The 27,543-nt window shown below is 64.3% G+C and overlaps 4 protein-coding genes across 6 annotated transcripts; all 4 read left to right on the forward strand.

Moving 5' to 3' along the window:
- Positions 1 to 56: 56 nt before the first annotated feature.
- Positions 57 to 14,256, forward strand: lrrk1 (leucine-rich repeat kinase 1). 3 transcript variants are annotated; one of them, XM_086108118.1, is made up of 37 exons: positions 57 to 167; positions 1,002 to 1,144; positions 1,280 to 1,451; positions 1,508 to 1,690; positions 1,765 to 1,898; positions 2,652 to 2,878; positions 2,950 to 3,077; positions 3,160 to 3,323; positions 3,395 to 3,532; positions 3,749 to 3,861; positions 4,292 to 4,362; positions 4,438 to 4,567; positions 4,943 to 5,055; positions 5,182 to 5,405; positions 5,526 to 5,684; positions 5,781 to 5,953; positions 6,028 to 6,139; positions 6,614 to 6,773; positions 6,960 to 7,138; positions 7,213 to 7,310; positions 7,474 to 7,645; positions 7,856 to 8,010; positions 8,274 to 8,413; positions 8,678 to 8,948; positions 9,277 to 9,446; positions 9,534 to 9,734; positions 9,806 to 9,945; positions 10,159 to 10,296; positions 10,357 to 10,554; positions 10,645 to 10,796; positions 11,016 to 11,133; positions 11,204 to 11,323; positions 11,403 to 11,597; positions 11,692 to 11,906; positions 12,533 to 12,895; positions 12,983 to 13,084; positions 13,695 to 14,256. In XM_086108118.1, the coding sequence occupies exons 1-37, from the start codon at positions 158 to 160 to the stop codon at positions 13,879 to 13,881; spliced, it is 5,868 nt and encodes a 1,955-aa protein (XP_085964244.1). In that variant the 5' UTR covers positions 57 to 157; the 3' UTR covers positions 13,882 to 14,256. The 3 variants fall into 3 exon arrangements, with proteins under 3 accessions (XP_085964244.1, XP_085964243.1, XP_085964242.1); XM_086108117.1 differs by having other exon boundaries at positions 4,292 to 4,567; XM_086108116.1 differs by having other exon boundaries at positions 5,526 to 5,953.
- An 872-nt stretch (positions 14,257 to 15,128) lies between these two features.
- selenos (selenoprotein S) lies at positions 15,129 to 17,638 on the forward strand. Its single transcript, XM_086108127.1, has 6 exons — positions 15,129 to 15,416; positions 16,296 to 16,415; positions 16,515 to 16,621; positions 16,712 to 16,801; positions 16,965 to 17,040; positions 17,115 to 17,638. The coding sequence occupies exons 1-6, from the start codon at positions 15,305 to 15,307 to the stop codon at positions 17,198 to 17,200; spliced, it is 591 nt and encodes a 196-aa protein (XP_085964253.1). The 5' UTR covers positions 15,129 to 15,304; the 3' UTR covers positions 17,201 to 17,638.
- A 540-nt stretch (positions 17,639 to 18,178) lies between these two features.
- chsy1 (chondroitin sulfate synthase 1) lies at positions 18,179 to 23,871 on the forward strand. Its single transcript, XM_086108119.1, has 4 exons — positions 18,179 to 18,755; positions 19,004 to 19,499; positions 21,675 to 22,091; positions 22,207 to 23,871. Exons 1-4 carry the CDS (start codon positions 18,466 to 18,468, stop codon positions 23,365 to 23,367), a joined length of 2,364 nt encoding a protein of 787 aa, XP_085964245.1. The 5' UTR covers positions 18,179 to 18,465; the 3' UTR covers positions 23,368 to 23,871.
- A 725-nt stretch (positions 23,872 to 24,596) lies between these two features.
- lins1 (lines homolog 1) lies at positions 24,597 to 27,429 on the forward strand. The gene is made up of 6 exons (XM_086108120.1): positions 24,597 to 25,131; positions 25,199 to 25,288; positions 25,670 to 25,802; positions 25,874 to 26,398; positions 26,473 to 26,641; positions 26,739 to 27,429. Exons 1-6 carry the CDS (start codon positions 24,814 to 24,816, stop codon positions 27,139 to 27,141), a joined length of 1,638 nt encoding a protein of 545 aa, XP_085964246.1. The 5' UTR covers positions 24,597 to 24,813; the 3' UTR covers positions 27,142 to 27,429.
- The last annotated feature ends 114 nt before the right edge of the window (positions 27,430 to 27,543 follow it).

A 27,543-nucleotide genomic window follows, 5' to 3' on the forward strand; every position in this document is an offset into this window, starting at 1 on the left:
GGCGGGGTTACGAGTGTGTACCGGAAGCGTTTGTGTGACGTGCGCTTTTGTGTTCTGGTCGGCGGAAGAAGGAAGTGACTCGGGTCGGGACTGCCGCCGTCTGGTGCGTCATTGTGTCCGACCGGCTCGCTGCGCCTGTGCAGGCATCCCCCGGGCGATGTCGCGCGGTGAGTTGACTTTTCCGATTCACGTGTCATTTGGCGATCGCGACGATTGTCAAGCTTTTCGTTCCAAAAGTCCAAAGAAAGCAAAAACGCCCGCGAGTCAGAAATGCGCCACGTGTGCCGCGTCTCGGTGGCTGAGGAAGCTGTGAGTTGCCTCGGTAGTTTTTGGAAACGGGGGGGATTAATCCAACAACCAAAGCAATCTTCAGTGAGCTGAGATTTTCCGGAACTACTTGTTCAAGGTTAAGGGTGCCGATCCATTCCCGCCACGCCAGGATAAGGGAAAAAAAGGATCGCATGATAACGCGACAACCTCATTGTCACATTTGAGTGCGAAGAGGTTGACGTTGTCAAGTGATCATTTTCACTTCTGCATCGGCATTGTGCGCAGGCACGGGGGGGGGGGGATCCGCGATCGGGCCGAGCCACGCCCAGGCGGACGCGGTCGGCGGTGAGCTTCGCCGCGTTTTGCTCGCTTCCCCTTTGAGGGACGATCGCTCTCAAAAGGGGAAGTGAAAGTCGACGGGGCTCTGCGGCCACCAGATGGCGCCATTGTATTTTGCTCCCCAAACGCCAGATGGCGCCGTCGAGATTTCAGCAGTGCGCCGAACCGGGCCGTCATTCATCTCGGAGCCCTCGAGAAAGAAAAAAGACCTCTGCGGCGCCCGCGGCTGACATCGTCGCCAGCCTCCGGCGCACTGCTGTCAGAAGATCGCCGTCCCAAAAAGCGCGTCTGTCGAAAACGGCGGGGGAAGGAAATCTGCAGTCGCGCATGCCTTCAATCCTCCAATTTCGCGCCGGCAGGAAGTTCATCGTCTTTATCTCGCACCCGTTTAGGAGAAAACGGGCCCCCCGGCGACGACGGCGCCGCCGCCTCGTGCCCCGCCCCCTCCCCGGCCAGCATCCGGAGGGCGTACGAGGCGGGCCGGCGGGAGACGGCGAGGGACTTGATCAGGAGGGCGGACAAGCGCGCCCACGCCGTGAGTGTCCGAGGCCGCGCGACCCGAAGCTCCGCCCCCCCACCCCGAGAACTCGCGCTCGCACGCCGCGGGATTCTTAGCAGAAACCCGAGCGAGTACGCGGCGGTATAAATGGCGGCGCGTGCGTGTTTTCAGGACGAGCTTCTGCGGGCGGCGTGCCGGCACGGCGACGCCGAGAGCGTCGGTTACCTGCTGCGCCGAGCGGAAGTCCGGGTCGCGACCGAGGCGTCGGAGCGGAACCCGGCGGTGGCGGCGGCCCGCTTCGGACACGGCGCCGTGCTGAAGATGCTGCTGGACGCCATCCCAGGTGGGCGGAGCTCGGTCCCGCCCGCCACGGCGGGAAAATGACCCGTGTGTCCGCAGGGGTGCGCCAGAGGAGCGAGCTCCTCACCCTGCTGCTGTCCACCTGCTGCCGGCGCGCCGACGTGGACTCGGCCCGCCTCCTGGTGCGGGAATACGGCGCCGACGTCAACGGCGACGGCGACGGCCGCGGCGACCGCTTCCCCGTCATCTGCGCCCTGCCGCTCTACGCCGCGGCGCGAGCAGGTCGGGTCGGCCGCCTCGGCGGGACGCGTCGGCCCCGCCCGCCGGCGTCACGCCCGCCCGCGTTCTCCCCGCAGGCGGCGAGGAGCTGGCCGACTTCCTGTTGGAGAACGGCGCCGCTCTGTCGTCGTACGTGCTGCTGGACCATCCCGACCTGAGCGCGCGACTTCTGGCGCGAAGGCTGCGGCGCGGCGCCCGAGACGGGCAACAGGTTGACGTCTTGACATCGGAACGCGCAAAAGTCCAGCGCCGCGGGTTTCGGAGAGAGGCCGAAACCGAAGCCTCGACCCGAGCCTTGGAGCGGGCGCGTCCGGCTCCGGGCCCGGAGGGCCGCCGTCCTGCCCGTTTCGGGGCTCTCCCGGCCGCGACGCACCCGATTCAGATGATGGGCTCGTCACCATCGATGATTTGAATCGGGCGCGTTGCAAAACGGCGGCCCTCCGGGACCGACTTAGGACACCCCTGCCTTAGACTGACCTCGGACCGGCCGGCTCCCGACTCCACCCCGGCTCGGGTCCGACCGCACTACTCGCACCGAGCCCGACCGGAACGAACTTTGAATCGCTCGGGTAGGAGCCACTCGGAACCCGGCTCCGACCAATGGGCAAAGAACACGGGTCCAGGGCAACCCCTCCCCCTTTTGGCCAAAGCCGGAACTCGGGTTGTCGGTCCGACCCGAGTCCCGACAAACCCGCCTGAATCCAACTCCCGTTCGTCTCCCGTAAGGTTTGCGCTTGATCACAAATAACGAGACCGGGTGGGAACTGGAACTCGGAACCGGAGCTCTTCCGGCTTCGGGTCGTAGGCAACTCTGGCCCGCGGGGGGAGCACTCCCGATGGCGGCGAGCTATCGAATGGTCCTTTGCCGCGGCGCTTTCGTTTCGGCCCATGTCGGAGGTGAAGCCGCGCCCCGCGGGCCCCGCCCCCGCGGCCGGCTAAACGTTGCCTGTCGCCGTTTGCCCAGGCGGTCGGCGTGCATTGGGGCGGCCTGTCTCTTCCCTGGTTGGAGGTTTCCTGGCTCGTGGGCGTGTCCCGCCTCATCACGCATTTGGATTTGTCGCGGAACAATTTGTCGTCGTTGCCGTCCGTCCTTCCCTGGGGCTTGCCGCGCCTCCAGACCCTGGACCTGTCCCGCAACCGTCTGACTCGGATGCCGCCCGCCGCCACCTCGCGGGAAGTCATTTGCAGCAGGTGAGGGACCGGCCGGTCGTCGATAGCGACGCTTGGCCGTTTCTCAAGCGGCGTGCGGGTGCGGCGCGCAGGTTACGTGAGGTGAACGTGCGGCAGAACCAACTGAGCGCGTTACCGGCGGGTCTGCTGCACCTGAGCGAGCTGAAGAAACTCTGCGCCTCCCAAAACCGGCTGAGCGCTTTGTTCGACGTCCCTCCGGGTAAGCCGCGAGCGCTCTTCTTCCTCCTCCACCTCGCCGACGCTCAATTAGCCACGCCTCTTTGTTTTTCTCGCGGCGCCAGCGAGCAACTGGATGGGCCTGCGCCAGCTGGAGGACTTGGACGTGTCGGACAATCTCTTGAGCGCGCTGCCCGCCGACATCACGCGGGCGCTCAAATCCCTCCGCGTCCTGGACGTGTCGCGCAACCGGCTGGGCGGCTTTCCGGAGCCCTGGGCCTGCCCCCTGGTCAGCGGCGACGCGCGGCGGCGGCGGAGGCGGCGCGGTCTCCTTGACGTCTCTGTCGATGGGCGTTTCAGAACCGCTGCGGGGCGTCGTCCAATCGGATGAGCGGCCTCCCGGACAACATATCCGCCTTCTGGAAGGATCACCTGCGGGACGTGGACTTGGCCGACAACCTCCTGGAACGTCTGCCCTCCGACCTCTTTCGACTGGAGGTACGACTCAAAACGTGACCCGCGATGACCGCACGCGAGCCGCCTCTCGAACCCGCCGAACGCCCAAAAACAACGCTCGGCAAAGGCCCGACCGGAACTTTGCCGCGCCGCCGGCGTCCCATCCCGACCGGCGTGTCCGACGGAAAGTCCGGCCCCTCCTCTCCGTCTCCTTGTCTCTGACCGGACCCCCCCCCCCCCACCCCCCCTTGCCGTCAGGCTCTGCTTTCGCTGAGGTTGTGCGGGAACGCCATCAGGACTCTGCCGCCGCCGTCCCACTGGACCTGCTCGCAGCTCAGAACGCTGGACCTCTCCAGGAACCTGCTGGGAAGGTACGTCCTCTGGGACCCGGATTAGTCTTTGACCTTTGACCGTTGCGCAAGAACGGGACGAGCCTGAGCAAAAACGAGGGGGTGGGAACGGAGCGAAACCCGACGGCGGACGTCGACGCGTCCGTGCGCGGGCGGGTCAATTGGCCACCGAACGCCGACCTCAAATTGTCCCGGTCATTTGCTGAAAAACGAGAATGGACGCGACGGGCGTCGCGGGACATCGACTTGACAGCAGGCGTCGAAGAACGCTTTGCCGGCCCCGCGTATCGCAAGGAGAATCGCCGAGCGTCTCCCGGGATCTTCCGCCGGATGAAAAGCCGACAAAGGTCCCGCGAGACGGAAGCGGCGCCCCCCCACCCCCACCCCCCGCCGAGCTTGTCGGGTTGAGCGCGGGAACTCCCGCACGCGCTCATCGGCTCGTCTCCCGTAGGAGCCAAGATGGGCCAAAGTCCCGAAAACTTGCCTTCTTGACCACGTGGAGCAAAAAGGATCCGGAGGCAGGTAGGTCCCCGGCAGGCCCTCGCGCGTTCCGACCCGGGCCCGGGACCCACCCCCTTGTCGCTTGCGACCCGCCAGCGCCTCCCGTGGACTTGCCGGCGCTCCTGCGGGATTCCCTGGAGGTTCTGCGCCTGAACGACAACCGCCTGGAGCGCGTCCCGCCTTCCGTGTGCGCTCTGAGGGGCCTCCGCGAACTCTACCTGGCCAAGTGAGTCGCCCGAGCCGCTCGCCGCGACCGACCTAGCGCCCGCGTAGAGTGCGACTCCGATGGAACCGCCGAGAAGCCGCCCGCCCGCGATGTGGCGGAGCGACTCGTCAAACGACCGGTGCCGCGCGGCCGCCGCTCACGTCGACTCTCTTAGCGCGCGTCCCGAATGTCAACGGAACGGCGCCCCGAGTGCACGGAAGGCTGTCCGTCGCGCGCGCAAACGGGGCGCGTTTGAGCCGACCGCGCGGCTGGTCGCCGAGGAATCGCTTCTCAAAGCCTCTCAAACGTCGACAATCGATCCGCGCGCGTCATGCCGCATCCGGACGAGGCTCCGTCCCGGCGTCGCTGAGGAGCAACGTGTGCGTGTGCTCGCAGCAACCCCGGCATCCGGGAGCTTCCGTCGGAACTGGCCGGGCTGAGCCACCTGTGGCGGCTGGACTTGGAAAACCTCCACATCGGGAACGTGCCTCAAGAAATCAGGAGGGAAGGTACGGCCCGGCTTCTCTATTGTTCCGCCGTACGAGCGCCGATGCCGTCAAAGCCAAAAGAAGGAAGCGGAAGAAGGTCCGAGACGGGCGGCGAGTTTTGCTGAGCAAATTGTGGTGGCGGTTCAGGCTCGGCGGCGGTGCTGGGCTTCCTGCGCGCGCGGCTCCGAGGGGCGGAGCCCTGTTATCGGCTGAAGATGCTGCTGATTGGGCCGCCGCGCCAGGGCAAGTCCTCCCTCCTGCGGGCGCTCCGGACGGGCAAAGCGGCGGCCTCGGCGCCCTCGGCGCCGGGCCCCGAGCGCGCCGTCTCCACGTCGACCTGGGAGATGGACGCCGCCGCCGGCGAGAGCGAGGTCAGCCTGCGCCTTTACGGGACCCGCCGCTGAGCTCGTGTCCAAAGTCGTCCGACCTTGTCGCGCGCGTTGGGAGCGATTTGCCGACCGCTGACTTGGAACGCGCGGTTGCCGCATCAGAGCTTGGCGTTCAGCGTGTGGGACGTGGGCGGCCCGTCGGGCCCGTCGGCCGTCACGCCGTGCTTCTTCACCGACGGCGCCCTCTACGTGCTGGCCTGGAACCTGACGCTGGGCGAGGAGGCCGTCGCCGACCTGCGGACGTGGCTGCTCAACATCGAGGTTTTTTCCGCCGCCTCCCGTCCCGCCCCTCCCCCCTTTCCATTTCACGAAGGCGGTCCGACGATCTTTGCGCCGTTGTGTCCGCCGCCGTTTGAGGCCCGAGCGCCCAGGTCGGCGGTGGTGGTGGCGGGAACCCACCTGGACCTGATCGAGGCCGAGTTCCGCACGGAGCGGCTGGCCACGCTTAGGGCTCACGTCCTGGCGCTGTGCCGCTCGCCCTCGGGCGCCCGAGCCGGCGGCTACCCCGACGTCACGGCGGCCCACCTGCGGTGAGTACGCCGCCGGCCGCCCTGGGGCCTCAGGGCCCGGGCCGCTCAACGCCCCCCGCGTGCGCGTGTGTCAGCGAGGTGTCGTGCGAGACGCTGGAGGGCGTGGGCGGGCTGAGGAACCTCATCCGGCAGGTGGCGCTCTCCATGAAGGACACGCGCGGACGAGGCAAGCTGCTGGGCAGGATGGTGAGGACGCCCGACCGTCGGACCGTGCGTCTTAACTCGTTCGCTCCCCAAAGACGAATCGGCTGCGACGGAATTTGAGTTTTCGGCGCGGGTGACCCGGTCGGGTCCTCCGGGGGCCCGCTTTCCGCGTTTCCCTTCCCCAACGCTCCCGGTGGTCAGGAAGACCGGCCGCGCGGGCACCTGCGGCGGCTCCTCTTGTTGCACGCTGTCTTGAGAGGGACGCAATTTGCACATTTGACAAGAAAGTTGTACTTGACTCGACTTGGGGATGGGGGGACACGGAAAGCGGCCCTCGAGAACCGGACGCCTGCGGACTCGGCGGCTCCTACGCAGCGTACGTGGCCAACGCCCACCTGACGTCTGACCCGCGCGCGCTACGTCGGCAGCGTTTTGACTCGTGTCTGACGAACGTTCGACTTTGAGCGTGCGACGGCGAAGAATCCGGGCTTCCGATAACGGCCCGCTTCTCGCCAGATCCCAGGCAGCCACGTGCGCCTGCAGGAGGCGGCGGCGGCCGAGAGGCGACGGCGCCGCGCCGAGGGAGAAGCTCAATTCCTGACCGAGGCTCAGCTGGAGCGCCTGGTGGAGCGCGACGCCGCCGGCGACATCGCGCGCTACGACGACTTGCCGGCCGGTAAGATGGCGTCGCGGCGAAGGCTAACCCGAGCCGGCGACCCCCCCCCCCCGGCCGACCCCGACCCCCGAGTCTTTGGGCGAGGCGAGAGCTCGTTTCCGCCTCGCGTTTGACACGCGAGGTCGCGCGATTTGCGGCGGGCTTGAAGGCAGGGGGGGGGGCGGCCGCTAACGTGCTCCGACGCAGCCATCCGCTTCCTGACGGAGACGGGGACGCTGCTCCACTTCCCCGACAGCAGCCGCGGCCTGCGCACGCTCTACTTCCTGTGTCCCGCGTGGCTGGCCGAGTGCCTGCAGAGGTTGCTGAGCCTCAAGTCGCGGCGCTCCCCGGCCGCCAACGGCCTCATCCGGGCCCAAGACCTCCGGGTGGGTGAGACGGGAAGGGAAGGGGGCTTCGGGGAGCGCCGCCGCCGCCTGACGGCGTCCCGCGTGTGCTCCAGATGCTGCTGGTCGGGACCGGGTTCACCCGCGACACCGAGGAGCGGTACTTCCAGTTCCTGGCCAAGTTTGAGATCGCGCTTCCCGTCGCCAACGACAGGTAACCGGCAGCCGGGCGCCGCAAAAACTCTCGGGACGCCTCGAGAAAGAGCGGAGACCCCGCCGACGGACCGGCGGCTTGTGACCTCCGTGACCTCTTGCAAGCGGTGCGACTTGACTGGTGGCCGACGGGATGTGCCTGTCTTTTGTGCGGCCCCGCCCAGCTACCTGCTGCCTCACCTGCTGCCCGCCAAGCCCGGCGTGGACCTTCACCGCTTCCGGCGGCCCGGCGCCGACACGCTGCAGCGCCTCTTCCGCATGAGCTTCGTGCCGGCGGGATTCTGGGAACGCTTGGTTGCCAGGATGCTCATCAGCCTCACCGACATGGACGTGGAGGTACCCCCCCCCCCCCCCCCGCACCCGCTTTGCAAGAAAATGATGGCGCAAAAAAGCCGGCCGGAGTTTAGCACGCTAGCGGTCCGATGACACCTTTATCCTCACGTCGCATCGAGACGCACTTTTGGAACGTTTTCTCGGCATCGCGTGGCTTTGACGTGTGGGGAACCCCCCCCCCCAAATAACAGCCCGCCTGTGCTTTGGTCTTAGTCGTCGGGGGCCAAGCGCAGCGCCGGCATCCGGACGTCGTACCGCTCGGGAGAAGACCAACAGTGGAGCCGCCGCAGCACCTTCCGAGTGCGCCGCCGTCAGACCGTCTACTGGAGGGAGGGGCTGCTGGTCACCTTCGACGGAGGTTACCTCAGGTCAGGCGAGGGAGACGCCGCCCACTTGGCAAACAACCGAACGCGCTTTCCCCCATCCGGCGTCCGGCTCCTTTGCCGCCGTGTCCGGGGGGGGGCAAAATGCCTCAGATGATTGCCGCTTTCGGTTTTTCACAGAAGAACTCGCTAGGCTCTCCGGGCGCTCACTTTTTTCATCACGCCGCGGTCCGACGGCCGACCGACTATCTAGGCGGATGTCGTGACGGGCGGCGGAGTTCAAAGGTGACGCGTGCGTGTGTGCGCAGCGTGGAGTCGACGGATGTCAACTGGAAGAAGAAGAAGAGCGGCGGCATCAAGATCGTCTGCCAGTCGGAGAACCGGGACTTCTCCGCCATGGCCTTCGTCACGGACCACATCAACGCCCTCATCGAGCAGTGGTTTCCCGGTGGGTCCGCCGAGACCGCGTCGGGGCTAGGGGGGGGGGGGGGGGGGGTGTCCAAACTTAGCTTTCCGGGAAAAGAGCTCACGACCCCGAGAAGGCAAACGCCCGCGTCCGTCAAATACGAAGGTCATCCATTGGTTGTCGAGCGAGCGAATGCAAAGGGACGCCCGGCGAGCGCCCGTTCGGACACCCCCGCGGAACCGGCGCCGCCCCTTTTGCCCAGATTCCTATGTGGAGTTATTATTTTTTTTTTGCTTTGGCGCGCAGTGCTGACGGCCAGCGAGAGCGACGGCAGCCCGGTCCTGGAGCGCTACGCGCCCTGCCCGCTCTGCGCCGCTCGGGTCCGACGGAACGCCACGCGGACGCCGGAACCGACGGCGGACCCCGGCGGCGGGGGCCAGGTTCATCTCTTCAACGTGGAGGACTGCGCGCTGGCCGCGGTCGCCGGCGAGAGCGTGGCGTGCCCCCGAGGGCCCCGGCACGCGGTGCCGCTGCGGGACTTGGTCCCGGAACTCTTCATGACGGACTTCCCGGCACGGTAAGGCCGCCCGCGCGCGACGGGCTCCGATCGGCCCGGTTGCCCGAAGGCCATCTGGGTCGGCTTTGGATCGGGTCATCCGATTTTGGCTTTTCGCTCGGAATCATTTTGAGCCTCAAAAGGGAGGCGAGCCGGCGGCGCGCGCGGCTTAACCGCGGTTCGAAGTGGCAAAAATGCTCCGGCGCCGCTCGCCGACCGCGGCCGGACGGATATCCGGGGATCTCGCGAATTGCCGTCTTCGCCGTCGGCCGGTTTGTTTGGGGCGACGCGTACGGCGCACGGCACTCGAGGTGACGGCGCGGCGGGCACCTCGCCCGTTGCTTTTCAGGCTCTTCCTCGAGAGGAAGCATCTGGACTTCTCCGAGGACGGCTCCGGCGTCATCGGTCAGGGCGGCAGCGGCGCGGTGGTCTACAGGGCTCGCTACCGAGACCGGCCGGTCGCCATCAAACGCTTTCACTTCAGGAAGTCTCGGCGGGACGCGCTCTGCGCAGATGCCGGTGAGCCTCGCCGGGATGCGCGCGCCGCCCGCCGCGTCTCGCGTGACCTTTTGGCGTGAACGCGTCGCACCGGACGTGTGCCGTCAGACACGACGATGAAGCGTCTGCGGTCGGCGGAGGCGTGCCGCCGCTTCTCCGAGTTCCGTCAGGAGGCGGCGGCGCTGCACTCGCTGCGGCACCCGTGCGTGGTGGGCCTGGTGGGCGTGTCCATACGGCCGCTCTGCCTGGCGCTGGAGCTGGCGCCGCTCGGCAGCCTCGACGGCGTCCTGGAGGACGGACGGGGAAAAGGTGGGGGGCCTCGCCGACGCGATGCCCCGACTCGGCGAGGCCCCCGACTCAGCTCCGTCTCCCGCTCGCAGGTGGCGGCTACGCGCCTCTCGGTCACATGGTCACCTACAAGATGGCCTACCAAGTGGCGGCCGGACTGACCTACCTGCACAGGAAGAACGTCATCTTCTGCGACCTCAAGTCGGACAACATCCTCGTCTGGTCCCTGCGGGTGCGCTCGTCCCCGGTCGTGTCGCAAAAGGCGCCGGCGGGCGCCCGGCGGGTCCGACCGCATTTCACCTACGGCGCCTCGCCTGGCATCGCGCGCGGGGGGACCGGAGACGCGAAAGCCGACGCGGCTCCACCCCGCCCGACGGGCCGCGTGACGTGGCGCCTTCCCGCCCGACGGGCCGCGTGACGTGGCGCCTTCCCGCCCTGTTTCCAGGAGCGGGCGGTGGTCAACGTGAAGCTGTCCGACTACGGCGTCTGCCGCCGGTCGTTCCGCGAGGGAGCCGTGGGCACGGAGGGCACGCCGGGGTACCGGGCGCCCGAGGTCCGACCCGGCGTCGTCTACGACGAGAAGGTAGCGCCCGAATCCGATGAGTCCCGATGGAAAGACTCTGACGCGGCCGCGTGCGCGTAGGTGGACGTCTTCTCCTACGGGATGGTGCTGTACGAGCTTCTGTCCGGCCGGCGTCCGTGCGCGGGCCGTCACGGGCCGGACGCCTCCGAGAAGATCCTCCGGGGCGTCCGTCCGCAGCTGGCGGAACGTCCGCAGGAAGTCAACTTCCACTTCCTGCAGCAGCTCATGACGCAGTGCTGGCACGCCAAACCGGAGAAGGTGATTTGGCCAACTGGGCCCAGCTCGTCTTCGTCCCGTCGCCTCCTTTCGCGTCTCTGACTTTATTTTTTGCATGCGTGTGTGCGTTAGCGTCCAACGGCGTCGCGGTGCATGCGGCGCATGGCGGATCCCAGCTTTGCGTGTCTCCGGTACGTGTTGGCGTGCGGCCCCAGCTCGCAGCTTCTCCTGCCGCCGGTGGAGGGCCACCACCTGCTTTTGTGGGACGGAGACGCGGACGACAGGTCGGCCCCCCCCCTCCTCCCCCGCCTCGCGTGCATCGCGCGCTCTTGATTCCGCGGGCGCAATGCCGCAACGGCTCCATTTAGCCCGAAAAAAACGATCGGGGCGGACGAGTGGCTTTGCGCGCAGCGCCGAGCTCTCCCTTGTCGCGTTCGTGCTAACATGCCCGCCGGAGGTTGAAACGCGGCATTTGGATCGTCGGTGGTTTTGTGCCGCAACAGGAGCTACAGCGTGCTTAACGTGCGCAAAGGTCAGATGGAGGTCAACAGGAAGCGGTGTCCCGGCGGCAGGGTCAGCTGTCACGTCAAGGTGGACGACGCGTTGTGGGTAGCCACGCACGTACGTATGCGCGCGCCCGCCCGCCGCCGCTCGTCACGCGTGTGATTTGGTGTCGTCGGTCACGCCGCAGGAACAGGAAGTGCTGGTGTACGCGCTGAAGGACGCGTGTCCTCTCACGCGACCTCACAAACGCTTCTCCTGCCCGGCCGTCGTCACCTGCTTCCTCAGAATGCCGCGGCACGCGCGACGGGTCAGTAGGCGCAAAAAAGCGCCCGCGCCGTCGTCCCTTCGCGGCCGCGCTTGCGAATGACGTCCGTCGCCTCGTCCAGGGCGGCGTGTTGGCGGGCATGTCGGACGGGGCGGTGGCGCGCTACGGCGCGGAGGAGGCGGGACTCCCGGCCGAGGGCCACGCCTACCTGTGCTTGCGCGCGCTCAATAGGAGCGCCTTCGGCTTGACGGACGGCGACCCCAGACAGAGACCCGCCCCCGTCGCCTGCATGCTTCTCATCGGCTGCGGCTCGCAGGTGCGTCTCCGGGCGCAGAAGGCCACGCCCCTTCCTCCTCCTCGCTTCAACTCTTCCTCCTCTCCTCCCACACCTCGGCCCTCCCCCCGCGCAGCTGTGGCTGTCCAACGGTCCCGGCGTGCTGGTGGTGGACGCCGCCAGCCTGGCCCCGCTGCGCCGCCTGGACCCGTACCGGTGTCCGTCCTCGGTGGTCTCCATGGCGACGGGCTTCACCGTGCGGGGGGAGGAGTCGGTGTGGACCCTGGACGACGTCACCGACACGCTCGTCCTCTTCCACGCCGCGTCCTTCGCCGCCTGCGCCGAGTACAAGTCAGTAGCCCGCTCGCGCGCTCGCCTGCGGGGGGCCGAAGCGCCGGCGAAAAGTAGCTCGCGCTCAAAGGGCGACGCCCCGACCGAAAAAGCGTTGTCGAGCCGCAGGGCGCTACGAGATGACTTTGGGAAGCGGCCATCAACATTCTCGCGGATTTTTCCGACACGCCAGCAAACACGTCAGGAGCCGCATCCCCGTCCGGCCCTTTTCTGGGGAATTTTCTGCACTGACATCCTCTGAAATCGTGTCCTCTTTCTGACTCAACATTTGGGGATGTTGAAGCTTTGCGATTCAGCGTTTATTCTCCACCCTTGGCCGTGAACAAAAAAATAAATAAATTACCTTCAAGACGTGAAAACACGTCATTGGCACTGAGTGCGCTCAGCGAGAAAAAAAAACCCCAACCCTAATCAGGGCCACACCCACATCGTACCAGAACTTGAATGGAACCTCGAGAAAAAAAAACAAGAGCCTGTGAAAATTTCTCGAGGACGTCAGAAAGCCGCAGAACCCGTCAAGAAGTGTCGGAGGCAGCGGGCAAAAGTTGCGCACAACACGATGTCGGAACTGGGCTCGAGCACGGAACGACGACTGATCGTCTCGCTCGTGGCGTGTTTTCCCTCAGCTGCGGCGACCGCAGTCCTTTCCGCGACGTCTTTGCGGTCCGCCGTCCCTCGCCGTTCGGCCCGGACGCGGCGGCGAGTGAAGCCGAGGACGAGGAGGAGGACGCGAAGCCTCCCGGCGGCGCCGCCGTGACGATCGGCGACAGCGAGGGGGCGGGAACTCAGATCATCCGGCACCGGGATCGGCCGACGGACGGATCGGCGTCGTCGTCGTCGTCGGAGGACGCGGAAGACGGCGCCTCGCCGCCGTCTTCGGAGCGAGAAGACGGCGAGGAGCCAAGCGCTGACCACGCCGAGTGCTCGCCGCCTCCTTGTCGGCGGGCCTTCCGGGTTCTGGTGGTGAACGACGTACTTTGGGTCTTCAGGTAGCGGCCGTCCCGGTGTCGGCGAGCGATAATACGGCGGAATAGGCGATTGAAAGCGGTCACGCCGAGATTTCCTTTCCTCGCCAGGCGCGGCGGAGACGTGGTCCTGATCCAAGTCGAGCCGCACGGCGAGCAAATGCGAGGACGGGTCAGCGCCGTACTCGGCCCGCCTTCAGGACACCGCTTGGGGTCAGTCCACTTCGTCGCTCGGAACCTGTCGTTGCGCTACGCGACCAATCGAAATCAACGGGCCGTCGCGACGTCAGAGCCGCGGCGGGTCGCGGAACCCCAAATCACAAAAGGAACGACGGAAAGTTCCGCGACCCGCCGCGGACGGCGCACAAAGCGCACAAGAAAAGGGTCGGAAGGTTTCGGAACCTCCGGCCAGATGCCGGAATGTCCCAAAAGGTACTTCGGCCGGGGAAGAGGGGTTTTCCCCAAACTTTAGGACCGCTCGGCGGCTCCTCCGGCAGACCCCTCCAACCGGCCAAAAAGTCTGACCTGGCCAAGTCGAACAGAATCGGAATCGGTCCAAATCAGACTCCGCCCAAAAAGGATTTGGCCCGAGAAGACGCGAGGCAAATCCGCACCTTCGTGGAGCTTACGTAGCGTAGCGGAAGTCATCGCCGGGCGGTCCGAACGTGAGCCGGCGGTCATGCCGTCGCGGCCTCAAAAAAGAAGAAAGATCCCGGCGGCCGTGGCCTCGTCCCTCCGTTGAGCCTCGAGGCCGCGGTCGGAGTCTTTCCGCATTTTGAAGCGCGGCCGCGGGCTGAAGGCGGTTCTCTTTGCCTCTCGGCAGGACGCTGGTGGAGGCGGGGCTGGCGGGCGAGGACGCGGTGGCGTGCGGCTTTCGGGGCGGGTCCCCCCCCTCGTCTTGTTTCAGCGTCTGCGTGTGGCGCGCCTGGGACGCCGCGCGCCTCGACGTCTTCTACCGCAGCGCCGAGGACCTGGCCCGCCTGGAAAGCGCCGCGCGCCGCCGCAGGTAGCCCGTCGGGAAGACGCCGCCCCAACTGGATCGACGCGTGCATTCGTCAACGTCAGTTTGGAGCCAGCTGGAATTTTGCTTCGATTGCAAATAAAACCGGACGTGATCTCGGAGGCAAAAAGGGGTAGTTTGGCACCGGCGGGTCCTGAAGTCGCAAGTTGGGCCTCTTGAGTCGGGGGAGGGGCGAAGGACGGACAGTTTCTTGTCGTCGCGCATCTGACCCGCACAACGATCGAGAGGAATTTCGGACCGTTCCCCTTTCGGTTCAGTCATATTCTGGAAATGTTAACGTCTCAAACCCGACCGGTCGAGTCGCTGTACTCTGGCGGGTAAGCAGCAAAAAATGATTAAAAAATACAATAAAAATCCAATTTGATCACCGCGGTGACGGGATTCGCACTTTCCGGAGTCACCCGGATTTTCACCGGGGTGGCCTTTCCTTCCACTCTTAAAATGCCGGCTTTCAAAGGTGGCTGGGGCTTCCAAATCGGGATCTTCGACTCGGGTTTTTTTTAAAGCGTGGTGAGGGTTTCAAACCATTGGAGAGTAGAATTGGGGTTTCGATCTGGGGTTTTAAACGGGGTCGGACTTTCAAAGGATGTCATTTATCCGAGCGGTGTTGCCTCGTGGCGCCGTCCGTCCTTTTGAAAACCAACTCGAGATTTCTGCACCGAGTGAATTGGTCAAGAAAAGAACGAAAGGACATTTTTGCTGCAATTCTATTGAGTTGGCTTATGCCCTGCGATCGTCTGGCAACCAGTTCAGGGCGTGCGCCGCCGACTGCCCAAAGACGGCCGGGATGGGCTCCGGCCACGCCCGCCGCGTGGATGGCAATAGTCGGAGTCGTAGTAAAGATCGCGGTCTTCTTCCTGTTCGCGCATGTACAGTATATCATTTTTGTTCTGTTTAATCTGTTGGTCTCGCAGTGTTATATGAATCAAATTCATGTCGACTAACTCCCCCCCGCCCTTCCACACGCGTGACCAGAAGCCGAACGTGACGCATTTTGGGAATTCATTTCCCGTTTTCGGTTTTGACTTGATTTGTAATACCCGTACTCAGTAGATGTATTGCATCTTTCCGAAAACGATGTCCAATGAGCCATCTTAGGATCCGTCTTGATTTGTTTCTCCAATTCGTGGCCGTTCGCGTGAACGGGAGACCGACGCGATGTGCTGCGGTAGCGCCGCCCCCCCCCCCCCTGTAGATGGCGATACGTCGAACACCGTGCCAACAGCCGGCAGCTCCGCGACGAAGAAGAAAAGCTGACAGATCCGAGCTCGTCGGTCGGTCGAACTTCCGCCGCCTCGCCGAGTCGACAACTCGGCCGTTGTCCTCGTCTGTTCATCGGGAGACGTTCCAAGTCACCGTTTGCGGCCGGGCCCGATTATTAAGTGCGCTCGCGGCGTGGAATTGGCGGCCAAATGAACGACGTGGTGATTACGGGCGTGGACGACAACGGCGACGCGCTCCCGGAGGCGGACGCGGAAGAGCTGAAGCGGCAGCCGCGCGAGCTGTCGTCCGTTGGCCTCCTGGGTAACTCGAGGGCCGTCTTGCCCCGCACGCGAACGCGAAAAGAACCCTCGGCGACTGTTTATTTTTATTTTTTATCGATGTTGACCCTTCCGTGCCGTCGTCTTCCGTTCGGCGCACAAGTGACCGCACTCGAGCGAGTCAGCCCGGTTAGCATGTTCGCTAGCACCCGGGCTGGCTTCCGGATGATGAATACGAATAATTGCTATATTTGACGAGACTTTCGACACGGCAAGTGTCAAAAAAATCCATATAACATCCCAAAGCATTTTATATGTCAAAATAACGGCAGAAAAAAAACCACACGAAATTTTCAATGATATTTATTGTAGATTGCCATAATACAATGTCCGCTAACTTTCCAGTAAAATCAGATTTGCCGGAAATGAAAGCATTCCAGTAGACTAGCACCATTCTGGGCAAAAGCAAACTGAACTAATGCGGGGAAATTTTCAGAATCCGTATGATTTGTGCGATACGGCCATATACGTCAGATTCACCGTATGAACTATGGCTAAACCGTATGAGTTGACAGGTATGCGTCCCGCCTGTCTTCGATGTCTCCCTCCTCCAACGTAACCCGATTCAAACGACGAGCTCGCCAGAAAGCTCCGCGGAAGCCGGATGACCACCGTGGTCAGTTGAGTCGGGCTGTTGGGAGACGTGGATGACACGTAGGGTAGCCCCCCCCCTCCCCCCTCCCGAGTTGCCCGCCCCAAGAATGAATCTGAATTCCTACGAGCCGACACCGCTTGGATTATTGCATCCTAGTTTTGTTGTCCTCTTCCTACCTTCAAATCTGACATTTTTTTCAGCCACAAATTCGCTTTTCCATGTCGTGACGTTGCGCAGAAGCTCCGTGTTTGGTTTGCCTGATTTCAGCCGGGGAGCTGGTGTGGACGCACGGCTGCTACCTGCTGCCGGCGCTGGCGGCCCTCCTGGCGCTGCTCGTCTACTTGGCCAAAAGGAGGAGCGGGTCCCATCCCGCCTCCGCGCCGCAAGGTGACTCACTCGCAGTCGACGTCGTGGCGTTCGCTTTGTCGGCGGTTTTTTTTTTACCTCCCGGCGCGCCCCTCAACGATGCCGACGCCGATTGTGAAGATGCCGAGGCGGTGGTGAGGAGGCAGGAGGCCATGGAGGCGTCTCGAAGGAGGATGCAGCAGGAGCAGGACGCCAAGGCGGCCGTCTTCAGGGAGAAACGCAAGCAGGTGAAGCACGCCGGCTCGCGTGGAAATCCGCCGTCCCGCCCCCCCTTGCTCACCTCGCCGGGCTTTTCTTTGAATTGACGTGCGCGTTAGCAAGAGGAGGAGAAGAGGAGGCAGAAGATCGAGGAGTGGGACAGCATGCGGCTGGGGAAGAGCTTCCAAGGAGCTTCCGGACGATTGCGGGTAAGCGCGCGTTGGCGAGTCGAGACCGTCGCCCGTCAATTTCAAACCATCGCGATCGCCGGGTCGCGTTAGCCTACGCGGGCCGCTCCGCTAGCCACCCCCCGCAAAAATGCAATAATGTCGTGCGTGCTGACGTTCTCCGTCTTTTCCAAACTCTCCGCAGAGCCGCGATGAAGGCGCCGCCCCGTCCGGCGCCGCGGCCAAACCCAAGAGCGACAAGAAGCCGCTACGCAGCTCCGGTAAATGGCCGCGCGCGCGCGGCTTCCTGTCACCGTCGCACAACGGCCGCTTGATCCGCGTCGTTGTGTTTCAGAGTACAGTCCTCTGAGCGGCGAGGGCGGCGGCTCGCGCTCGTGGCGTCCCGCCAGGCGGGGTCCGTCTTCGGGCGGATGAGGTTAGATGGAGGTCGCGCCGGACGACCGTCCGCGCACCCGCACTGGCTGACGCCAGCTTGCAGCTGCCCGGACTGCACGCTGCGGTGAACCCACGTTATTCATCATCATCAATTGGAGGGGTTCACTGTAGCGTAGGTTGGCATTAGCGTGTCGCATCCGGGCGCGGCTGCCAGCTCGGGATGACGCCGCACTCGGAAATGGTTGCCGACCAGCGAGTGAGGCCGATGAACGTCAGTGTCTGGTGTCTTGCCTTTTTCTTCCTTGTTTTGTCACGAAGAGCCTCCACACCCTTACTTCAAGGGATGCGGCCCCCCCCCCGTCCAATTTCGGAAGAGTCGCCAGATGTCACAGGACGGGCAGGACCTGTGAGCAAGTCCCCTTTTCGCAGGCGGGCCTCTCGACTCGGAACTTTTGCATTGAAGCAATAAACAAAAGCTGCCAACTCTGGTCTTCATTCTTTTTTTTCCTGTTAAAATGATGGCTTAACGAATACACAACACGCCAGACAGAAGCGTTATTTTCCGTCTATTCGTCTGGTCGAGGACGCGGGCGACCCGGCTTCCCGGAAGTTGACTCGCGCTGCGTTTGGGGGGCTTCCGAACAAGTGGAAACTGGGACTCCACGTCGACGCATCCCCAAGGAGAAGCTCGCTTTCTCTCTGGCGTTCAGAATCAACTCGATTTGTGGGCCAAACCGAGAGCGGGTTAAATGGAAACGAACCAAAGCGATCCTACTCGCAAGCAGGGTTTATTTGGGCGCGAATTTGCAAAGGCAACACATTTCGTTAGTCCTTCCGAAAGAAACGGACCTGTTCGTATTTTCGAAAAATAAGGAAGCTCCTCTCCAAACGTATGAGTGTCTTCGGTGTCCTTTGAGTTGGGCCAATGTTGAGTCAAATGAAGAAGTGAGGGCGGTTGTGACCCGAGGCCGAGTGTGCTTTTTTTTTTTTTCCGCGTGACGTGAACGCCTCTCGAGCGCCCGCCGGGAAGAGGCGCTCGCCTGGTACGGAAGCCCGCGAAGCTCGGGCGCGGTGGCACTCGGACGCCGGACGCCGCGCCGTCGACATGGCGAAATAGCCGAGCCGCCGCTTTTTCAAAACCGGACGCCGGCAACTCGCGTCGAATCGTTTTTTTTTTTTTTCGGGGATGCTACGCGGGCACAAGAAGAAGAGAAAGAGGAGGAGGACCAGCGAGCGAGACGCAGAAGGCGCGCGGCCGACGCTCGGCAGCTTTCCTCGTCGGATTTGAAGTTTCACGGTTGTCGGGAGCGATGGCGGCTCGGAGCCGGAGAGCTTGGTTCGGCGTCCTGCTGGGTCTGGTGCTGGGCTTCACGCTGGCCTCGAGGCTCATCCTGCCCAAGGCCGCCGAGCTCGCCAAGGCCAACCCGGGCGGCTGCGGCCTCGGCGAGGGACGCGCCGGCGCCGGAGCCCCGCGGTCGCCGCGCGACAACGGCTCGCCGGCCGCGGGGGGGCCCGGGGCCGCGCGCTCCACTAACTTCCTGTTCGTGGGCGTCATGACCGCGCAGAAGTACCTCAACAGCCGCGCCGTGGCCGCGCACAGGTAGGTGCGCGCGCGCACGCCGACGAGCTTACCCGAAGCCTCGTTCGTACCCCGAAAGCGCACTCCCTTCCCCCAAAGTCGGCCGGAGTGACCCAAGTCGACCCCCTTCGCCCACCTCCCGCCATGACGAGTGGGCTGCAACCGAGTTACTTTGGTCACCGATTCATCTGCCGAATACCAATCGAGGCTAATCGCATTTCAAAACAAAACGCTTGGCTCACGTTTTTTTTCTCCCTTCTTCTTTGCAGAACGTGGGCCCGGAGCATCCCGGGCCGGGTGGAGTTCTTCTCCAGCGAGGGCTCGGACGCGTCGGCGCCCGTGCCGCTGGTGGCGCTGAGCGGCGTGGACGACTCGTACCCGCCGCAGAAGAAGTCCTTCATGATGCTCAAGTACATGCACGACCACTACCTGGAGCGCTACGAGTGGTTCATGCGGGCCGACGACGACGTCTACGTCAAGGGCCGGCGCCTGGAGAAGTTCCTGCGCCGGCTCAACGGCAGCGCGCCCGTCTTCCTGGGCCAGACGGGCATGGGCGCCCGCGACGAGCTGGGCAAGCTGGCGCTGGAGCCCGGCCAGAACTTCTGCATGGGCGGGCCCGGCGTCATCATGAGCCGCGAGGTCCTGCGCCGCGTGGTGCCGCACCTGCGCCAGTGCCTGCGCCAGATGTACACCGCGCACGAAGACGTGGAGGTGGGACGCTGCGTGCGGCGCTTCGCCGGGGTCCAGTGCGTGTGGTCCTACGAGGTGAGCGGCCCCGCCCGCCTTTCGCCTTCCGGCGCTTTTTGGCCACGGGGGAGGGAGGGGGGACGCTCGCTACGACCGGCGGCGGCTAACGGACGGCCGTCGGTTCCGGCCCGTTCCCTTTGGCGCTCCCGGGAAGGTTCAGAGCTCGGAGGGGGGGCAGCAGTTTTTCCATTTGGGGGTTTTTTTCTGGCTACGTGGCGATATTTGAAAGGGAGCGCCGCGGCTTCCGACCAGCGGGCGGCTCCTTTTAGGGGCCTCTGAAACTCAACACCCGGACTCGAACGCCGCCTTCGGCTTTTTACGGCATTTGTCCTTTTCAAGTCGGCTCGAAAACAAATTCCACCCGAGCCGCGGAGGCGTCGCGCTAAAGCCCACGTGGGGACTTTGCCGTCGATTGGCGGCCTATCCCCCCCCGACGCGGCCGTGACGCCGATTCGTCCGGCGCGGAGTTGGAATTTCCACCCTTTTGATTGCAAAACGGGACGGCGTTTCAAACCGAAAATTGGCCCCAAATGCGCTCCATTGTTTTGCAAAAGTCGAAGCAGATGTCCGATTTTGCAAAAGCACCCGAGGGGCCTCCCATCGCGGCGGATGGCGCGAAGCGGAGGACCCCTTTCTTCGAGGTTGCTGCGTTCGATCGTCAACGAGTGGCGCGTCTGACTTGACCTGTGCAAACGGAATCTCCCCCTTTCTCAAACCAACGACTTGACCTACTGTCGCCCCCCCCCCCCCCAAAAAAGTGACAGATTTTCCAACCCCCCCACTATTTTGGCTGGGGCGGCCCTCACGGGATCCTCGCGTGAGTCCCCGGGGAACACAAAGCACCATTGTTCCCCACGTGACAACGGCGGCGGATCGACCCCCCGCCCCCTCGCGGCTCTCGTGAATGTTCCCCACGCACGAGACGTTCGCCCGCCGCCCCCATGCCGGAGGTGGCCGCGCCGTCGCCGGTCCCGCCTGGCCACGCGTCGACGCAAATAAAGCGCAGAGCTGTCGAAGTGCGGACGGGCGCTTCCGCTCGCGTTCTGTGGAGCGGAGGGACCAATTGCAGAAGCGAGCCGACGCAGTGGAAAAACCATCCAAACAAATGGGTGACATCCCACTCGGGGAGACGTTTTCACAAAGCATCTACTATTTGAAAAATGCCCCCCCCCCCCATAGCTGGCCGAATTAATGTCACGGCGTCCATTTTGGGTGGGAAGCTTTTTCCGGCGCCACGGGGTCAAGCCGCGACCTTGCCGACCCACATCCCGGCGGTGCGCCGAAGCCGCTAGCATCCAATTAGCGCGGATTAGCGGCTAAGCGTCTTAGCGCCGGAGGGCAGGTCGGCAACGGGGCCGCGCGTCGGCCCCAAGCCCCCCCCGCTTCCTCCTAAGCCGCAGACGGCGCAGTCATTAGCCCCCGAGCCCCGCCTGCCGGGCGGCGGGGTTACAGCTCCGCCCACTTCCTGTGCCGACGCGCGAGAAATGCAACCGCTAGCCCGACCCGGCTCGATCGTTTGGGCGCGGGTGGAGCGCCGGGCCGGGACCGAGCTTCCTCGTCACATGCGCGCGGCGCCGACTCGGATGACGGATGGCCGCGGCGCGGCTATAATTACCTCCGGCGGGTGGGGGGAGGGGGAAAAAAGAAGTCACTTTGACCGAGGGGGCCGCGTTTGGAGAAGGCTTTAATTTGGACGTTGGGCGCAAGGTCCGGACCCGCCCGTGTTTGCTTGGGAACGCTTGACAGCTGTTGCCTCATAGATCCCCCCCCCCCCGTCCTCCCCCTTTCCAGCTGGGAGCCCCCACGCTTCTTGCCGGCTGGGAGCGCGGCCACGCCAGAAGGGCTTTGCGGGAAGACGGAGAGCGCCCCTCGGCCGCGGCTATCTTTCGTTGTTGCGGGGGGGGGGGGGGGGGGGGCGAGCAGCTGAACAAAGGGAACGGCCGCATCCCCTGCCAACCGGAGTCTCGTCTGGTCTCCTCGGCGGGCCCCAGTTGGGCGTCGTCCCTTAGCACGTCAAATCTCCCGCGACCGCTGCGGTCGCGAAGGCGTCCTCCCTTGTCTTTGCCGCCCCGCCCCTTTTTGGGGCGGGACCGAAATCGCCACGCCCTCTCCGAGTCGGCCGGCCGCTTTCTCGCGGAAACGCTTGGGGTGGGCCGAATCCGTCGAGCAAAGAAACGTTCGCCGTCTTTGCAGATGCAGCAGCTGTTCTACGAGAACTACGAGCCCGACAAGACGGGCTTCATCCGCGAGCTGCGCAGCAGCAAGATCCACCGGGCCATCACGCTGCACCCCAACAAGAACCCGGCCCACCAGTACCGCCTGCACGCCTACCTGCTGAGCCGGCGCGCGGCGGCGCTGCGCCACCGCAGCGTGCGCCTCCACCGCGAGCTGGTCCAGATGGGGCGCCCGGGCGGCGCCGAGCCGGGCCGCGAGGACCGGCGTCTGGGGGCCCCGCCCTCCCTCACCAGGTTCCGCCCCCGCCGCCGCCGCGACGTCCCGGAGTGGGACTTCCTGAGCGCCGGGCACCTCTTCTCCGCTCGGGACGGGCAGCCGCCCCGCCGCGGGACCGACGCGGCGCAGCGCCGGGCCCTGGACGACATCGTCATGCAGGTCGGCGGGCCGCGGGCGGGGGACGCTTACGACCGAAATACCAAAAACCCGACCGATTCCTCCGACGTGCCGTCGAAAGCGCCGTTTTCACGCCGCCGTTGCCGCTCCGCCGCAGGTGATGGAGACGATCAACGCCGACGCCGAGAAGCGCGGGCGCGTCATCGACTTCCAGGAGATCCGGTACGGCTACCGGCGGGTCAACCCGCCGTACGGCGCCGAGTACGTGCTGGACCTGCTGCTGCTCTACAAGAAGCACAAAGGCAAGAGCGTGACGGTGCCGGTGCGCCGGCACGCTTACCTGCAGCAGAGCTTCAGCCGCATCCAGTTCCGCGAGGAGCGGCCCACCGACGCCGCCGCTCTCCAGCGCGCCTCCGACTCGCTCTCCTTCCTGAAGATGCTGGTCCCCTTCCGGGCGGCGCCGGCGGCGGCCGCCGGCGAGCGCCCGCACGAGAAAGTCAACATCCTGGTCCCGCTGTCGGGCCGCTACGAGGTCTTCGCGCGCTTCATGGCCAACGTGGAGCGCGTGTGCCTGATCCCCGAGCGCAACGTCAAGCTGCTGGTCCTGCTGTTCGACGCCGCCAACGCCAGCGAGCGGGTCCGGCAGGTGGAGCTGATGCGCGACTATCACGTCAGGTACCCGCGGGCCGAGCTGGAGGTCCGAGCCGTGGCCGGCCCCTTCTCGCGGGCGCTGGCGCTGGAGGCGGGCACGGCGCGCTTCTCCGACCGCTCGCTGCTCTTCTACTGCGACGTGGACCTCCTGTTCACCGCCGACTTCCTGCAGCGCTGCAGGGCCAACGCGGCGGCGGGCCGCTCCGCCTACTTCCCGATCGTCTTCAGCCAGTACGACCCCGAGGTGGCGTACGGCGCCGGCGGCGCCGGCCGGGCGGCCGCCGACCGCTTGGCCTTGAGCGCCGACGCGGGCCTGTGGAGGAACTTTGGCTTCGGCGTGGTGTGCGCCCACAAGGGGGACCTGGTGCGCGCCGGCGGCTTGGACACCTCCATCCGGGGCTGGGGCCTGGAGGACGTGGACCTGTTTGACAAGTTCCTGCGCTCGGGCGCCGCCGCCGCCGCGCCCTTCCGCGCCCGCGACCCGGGCGTGGTGCACGCGCATCACCCGGTGACCTGCGACCCCGAGCTGCGGCCCAGGCAGTACGAGATGTGCTTGGGGTCCCGGGCGTCCTCGCGGGGCTCCGTCCGCCAGCTGGCCCGGCTCTGGCTGGACAAGAACGCCGCGGGCCCCGCGCCGCCCGTCAACGCCTCGCTGCGGACGGCCTGACGCCGGGGACGCCCGCCGCGCCCCATTTATCGCACTTTGGCTGCGTTCGGGGCTTTTTTGCCGACGCGCGAGCAGATGGCCGGCGGATTGTCGTCGCCGGCCAAATGCGCCGGCGCGCAGCCGGTTTGAATTTTCAAACGGTCGTTCGAGGCGCCGGCGGATGTCGTCGGCCATTTTTTTCCGGGCCCTCGACAACGGCTGAATTTCGCATCTAATTGATTGACTTTGACGACTCACCAAAGACACCCCCCCCCCCCACACACACACACACAAAGAGACGCTTGCGAAACACTCTCGGTTGTTGAGTCAACGTCGGCGTCTCAGGCGGGCCCCGCAGTCGCAAAATTGAGCGGGAACTCTGGGGGGGCTTGCGCTTTCGGGCCACGTGTGACGACGGAATGACGTCTTTCTCGTTTTAATTTGGTATTGGATTCTCCTTCGACTCTGTCCAAGTGGAATGTTTTTCTATTCAACAAATAATAATAAAGCGGGGAGGGAAACGTTTGAGTATTTGCTCTGTCGCATTGGACAAAACGTTCCGTCGGCGACAAAAGCGGCCGTTGCCTTACTGCGGCGCTTTCACAACAGCCGCAGCTGTAACGCGGCGCTTGACTTTTACCTTCTCGAATCGCAAAGTAACACGACGCGATACGTCGCGTAAAAAACCGACCGTCGTGCGATCTTCGCCACTTTGCCCTCTTAGCTAACGAACCCTTTGTCGTTTGAAGCCGTTCCGGAGGAAAGGAGAGCATCCGAGCGGATCGGAGCCGTCGTGCTCAAAAGGCGCCGCGGGCGACGTTTGAAAGTAAAGAAGAAACCGTAGCGTCCGTTGACAAAAGATTTCTTCATTTTTCCTGCCCCGCGTCAATCCGTTTCCATTCCAAGCGGCGACTCTGCCTTCCAAATACGCATCGGCGCAGAGCCCTCTGAAACTTCCCTTTTCGCACTAACTTTCACGTCGATTCTATTTCCTTCTTTTAAGCGACTCGACAAACAAACAAACAAAAAAAAATACAGTACTACAAGTACCGCTACCGGTCACTTGAAAACGGTCACCGGAGACAAATTCCTTGTGCGTTCGACATACTTGGCCAATGAAGATGATTCGGGTTCTGAAAACTGTAAATGCTTCAAGAAATACTGGTTGTTGGGGGGGGGTTTATACACTATTATTTCATGTTTCGAATACTACGTTAGTTCAAAGAACGTCGTGTAGTGTTCTGTGCTTGTTGGTTGCGAAACAGAGATTTTTTTTTGAGCGGGGCGGGGAAAAAAACAAAACATTGCGAGGTCTCGCAAAGTTTTGTTTTTTTCCTTCCATGTCCCCTTAGGGGCTCCGTAGGATTGTGCAGGCCCACCACACTCCATTTCAGACGTTGGCGTAATGCGCCGCAAGTTGTTTGCCAACCGCCACAACATAGAAGAAGAAGAAGAAGCGGGAGGAAAATGGCGACGGCGACAACGACGTCCCCCGACGGGTCGCCTCGGGAGCTCGAGGCCGTCCTCGTCGACGTTTATCGGCGTTGCCTTAGCGCGCGCGCCGACACCGCGAGACCGAAGCGGGACGCCGAGGAGCTGGCGCGCGCCATCCTAGACGGCGTGCTCGCGCACCGTCGCGACGGCGCGGCGGACGCGAGCTGCTTGGCTCTGACGCTGGTCGGCCGGACGGTCGCCGCGGCGACGGCCGGGACGCCGCGCGACGCCCGCTTCCGCCGGGACGTGCTGGAGGCCCTGCTTCGGGACTCGGACGTCGTGTCTCGGATGGTGAGTGCGGCTCGCTCGGAACGTTGGAGCTGAGGCTAATGCTAACGCTAAGGCTAACGCGCCGCAGGTGGCGGAGTTTGGCTGCGAACACCAAGTGCTGCGTCACTTGGCTGCCAAGAGCGCCTCCGCGTGTGTCCTCTACCAACTGCAAGTATCTGTAAGTACTCTAACTAACTAACACAAAGAAAAAAGTATTTGATCATCTTTCATATTTCACCGTCGTCCTGCATTCACGCGTCACAAATGTGCTCGTCTCTCGTCGAAACACAAGGCAATTGGCTCGCTGTTGCTGCTCCCTAGCGGTACGGGGGGGGGTACTACACGATAACTTTCTGGGCGAAAGAGCGCACAGGCATCCAAATTGGATATTTTTCCGCAAGCCCGAGCTCCTCCGGCCCACCCCCGCTTTCCTTGACATGACGTCGCGGTGATACGTCACGTGTCCGCGCGCGTGTGTTTTGCCTTTCGATGACTCGCGTTTGCTGTCGCGGTCGCGCTTCCGCACGCGCGATTGACACGGCGACGTATGTGACGACAGGGCGCGGTTAATCCCGCGTGGCGCGGGACGTGCGAGCGGGCGCTGCTCGGCTCGCCCGCCGGCCCCGAACTGGACTCCTGTTTGTGGTCGCTGACGTCCGTCCTCCAGAAACTTCTGCGCGACCGTCGTCAAGGTCAAAGGTCGCGCGTCCTTCCGCCGACGCCGATGACAGCGACCGGACGGCTTTGCCTTTTGATCCATCAGAACTCGTCGGGACGCTCGTGACGATCTTCCACGCGAGCGTCGGCGCCGCGGCTCGCAGGTTCCTGTCCGCGGACCGGCGCGCCCGGGGCGCGGGGGCCGTCGCCGACACCTTTTGCCTGCTGCTGGACCTTCTGGAAATCCTCGCGGCGTCCGGGACCGGAGCGCACCTGACGCACGTCCACGCCGCCGCCTTGCTCGCCGCCGTCAACCGAGCGCCGCGCTACTTTGTCGGCAAGAGGCTGGCCTTGTTGCTGAAGCGGGCGGCGCTGCGCAAGGCCGGCGAGGACTGGCTGGACGCGTCGGCGGAGGGCGGCGCCGACGTCGGCGTTCTCGCCGCCGCCGTGTCGGACGCGGTGGCGGCCGACTGGTTGCCGAGCGTTCGCGTGGAGTCGCCGGCGTTTTTCGGCGGGACGAGCTATGCCAACGGCGGCGGGGAAGACCTGAGGTGCGACGCGGTGATGCTGCGTGCCGTCGGCCTGCTGGTGATCAAGAGCGTCCAGCGCCACGCCGCCGCCGCCGCCCCGAGTGAGAGCGGTAACATTTCGTATCGAGCCGTCGCCGCAAACAGCTGACGGAGGCCGCCGCGGTGCGCTTTTCAGGTGGGGCGCGCCGGCATCTGGCCGCCCTGTGGCGCTTCCTGCGCGACAAAGGCGTGCGGCCGACGGACGCCGCCCACGACTGCGCCGTCCTCCCGCTGCTGTTCGCCGAGCAGGACGACGACTTGATGGAGGCGGCCCGAGCCTCGCTGCTCATCTTCCTCCGGCTCAGGTACGCGCGCCGACGCACCTCCGCGGATTTGCGCGCGCGAGGGGGGCTGCTCCGCCTTGACCGCGCTTGGCGCCCCCCCCCCCCCCCCCCCCGGCAGAGACGGCTCGGCGCCGCCCGACGACCCCTGCGCCGCCGGCTGCAACCCCCACTGCCACTTCCTGTTGCTCCTGCGCGCCGTCCGGTGGGACCACCGCATCCTGCTGGACTTCCTCATGTCGGCGGAAACCCGCTTCCTGGAGTACCTGCTGCGCTACCTGCGCTACCTGAGCACCGACCGGCGGGGCTTCGCCGCCTCGTGCCGGCGACTGGACGCCGAGGCGCCGCGTCGCCCAGAAGGGCGGCGGACCGGCGAGGATGCCTCGGGCGGGGCGGCGCGGGACTGCCTGCTGCGCCTGCGCCTCCTGCTGGCCAGGCTGCACGGCAAGAAACTTTTTCCGTACAAGGCCGACGCCCTCCTCCGACTCTTGGCGCGAGCCGCGCCGCCGCTCGGCCCGGACTGACCGACTCGGCGCTCGTCTCGTCCGTTCGTCGGCGGCTGTTCGAAGATCCCGATGAGTCTAAAATTTTGGGGCTCGCCCTTCGGAGAGCCGGTCGGCTCAGTCTTCTCCCGTTTCGTCGGTCTTCCTCCAAAGTCTTCTGGCGGGGGTTGAAGTTTGTACAATCAATGGGATCAGTTGCAATGCATTGATGTGAATGATAAAAGTAAATTGCACATTTGTTGAAGGAAATGGAAGGTGCCTCATGAAATGGTTTGTAAAAGATACGTTCATTAAATTGTTTATAGCAAAGTATGGAATCATTTTAATGGTCCGGCCCACTTGACATCTACCGAGGTCGTATGTGGACCACCATGTGAAATAAGTTTGACACCATTGCGTTTTTAGCCGAAAAAACGACCATAT

This window comes from Hippocampus guttulatus, chromosome 3 (genome assembly GCF_054856545.1).
Source record: "Hippocampus guttulatus isolate MCC_2025c chromosome 3, RoL_Hgut_1.0, whole genome shotgun sequence".
Classification (NCBI taxonomy): Eukaryota; Metazoa; Chordata; class Actinopteri; order Syngnathiformes; family Syngnathidae; genus Hippocampus; species Hippocampus guttulatus.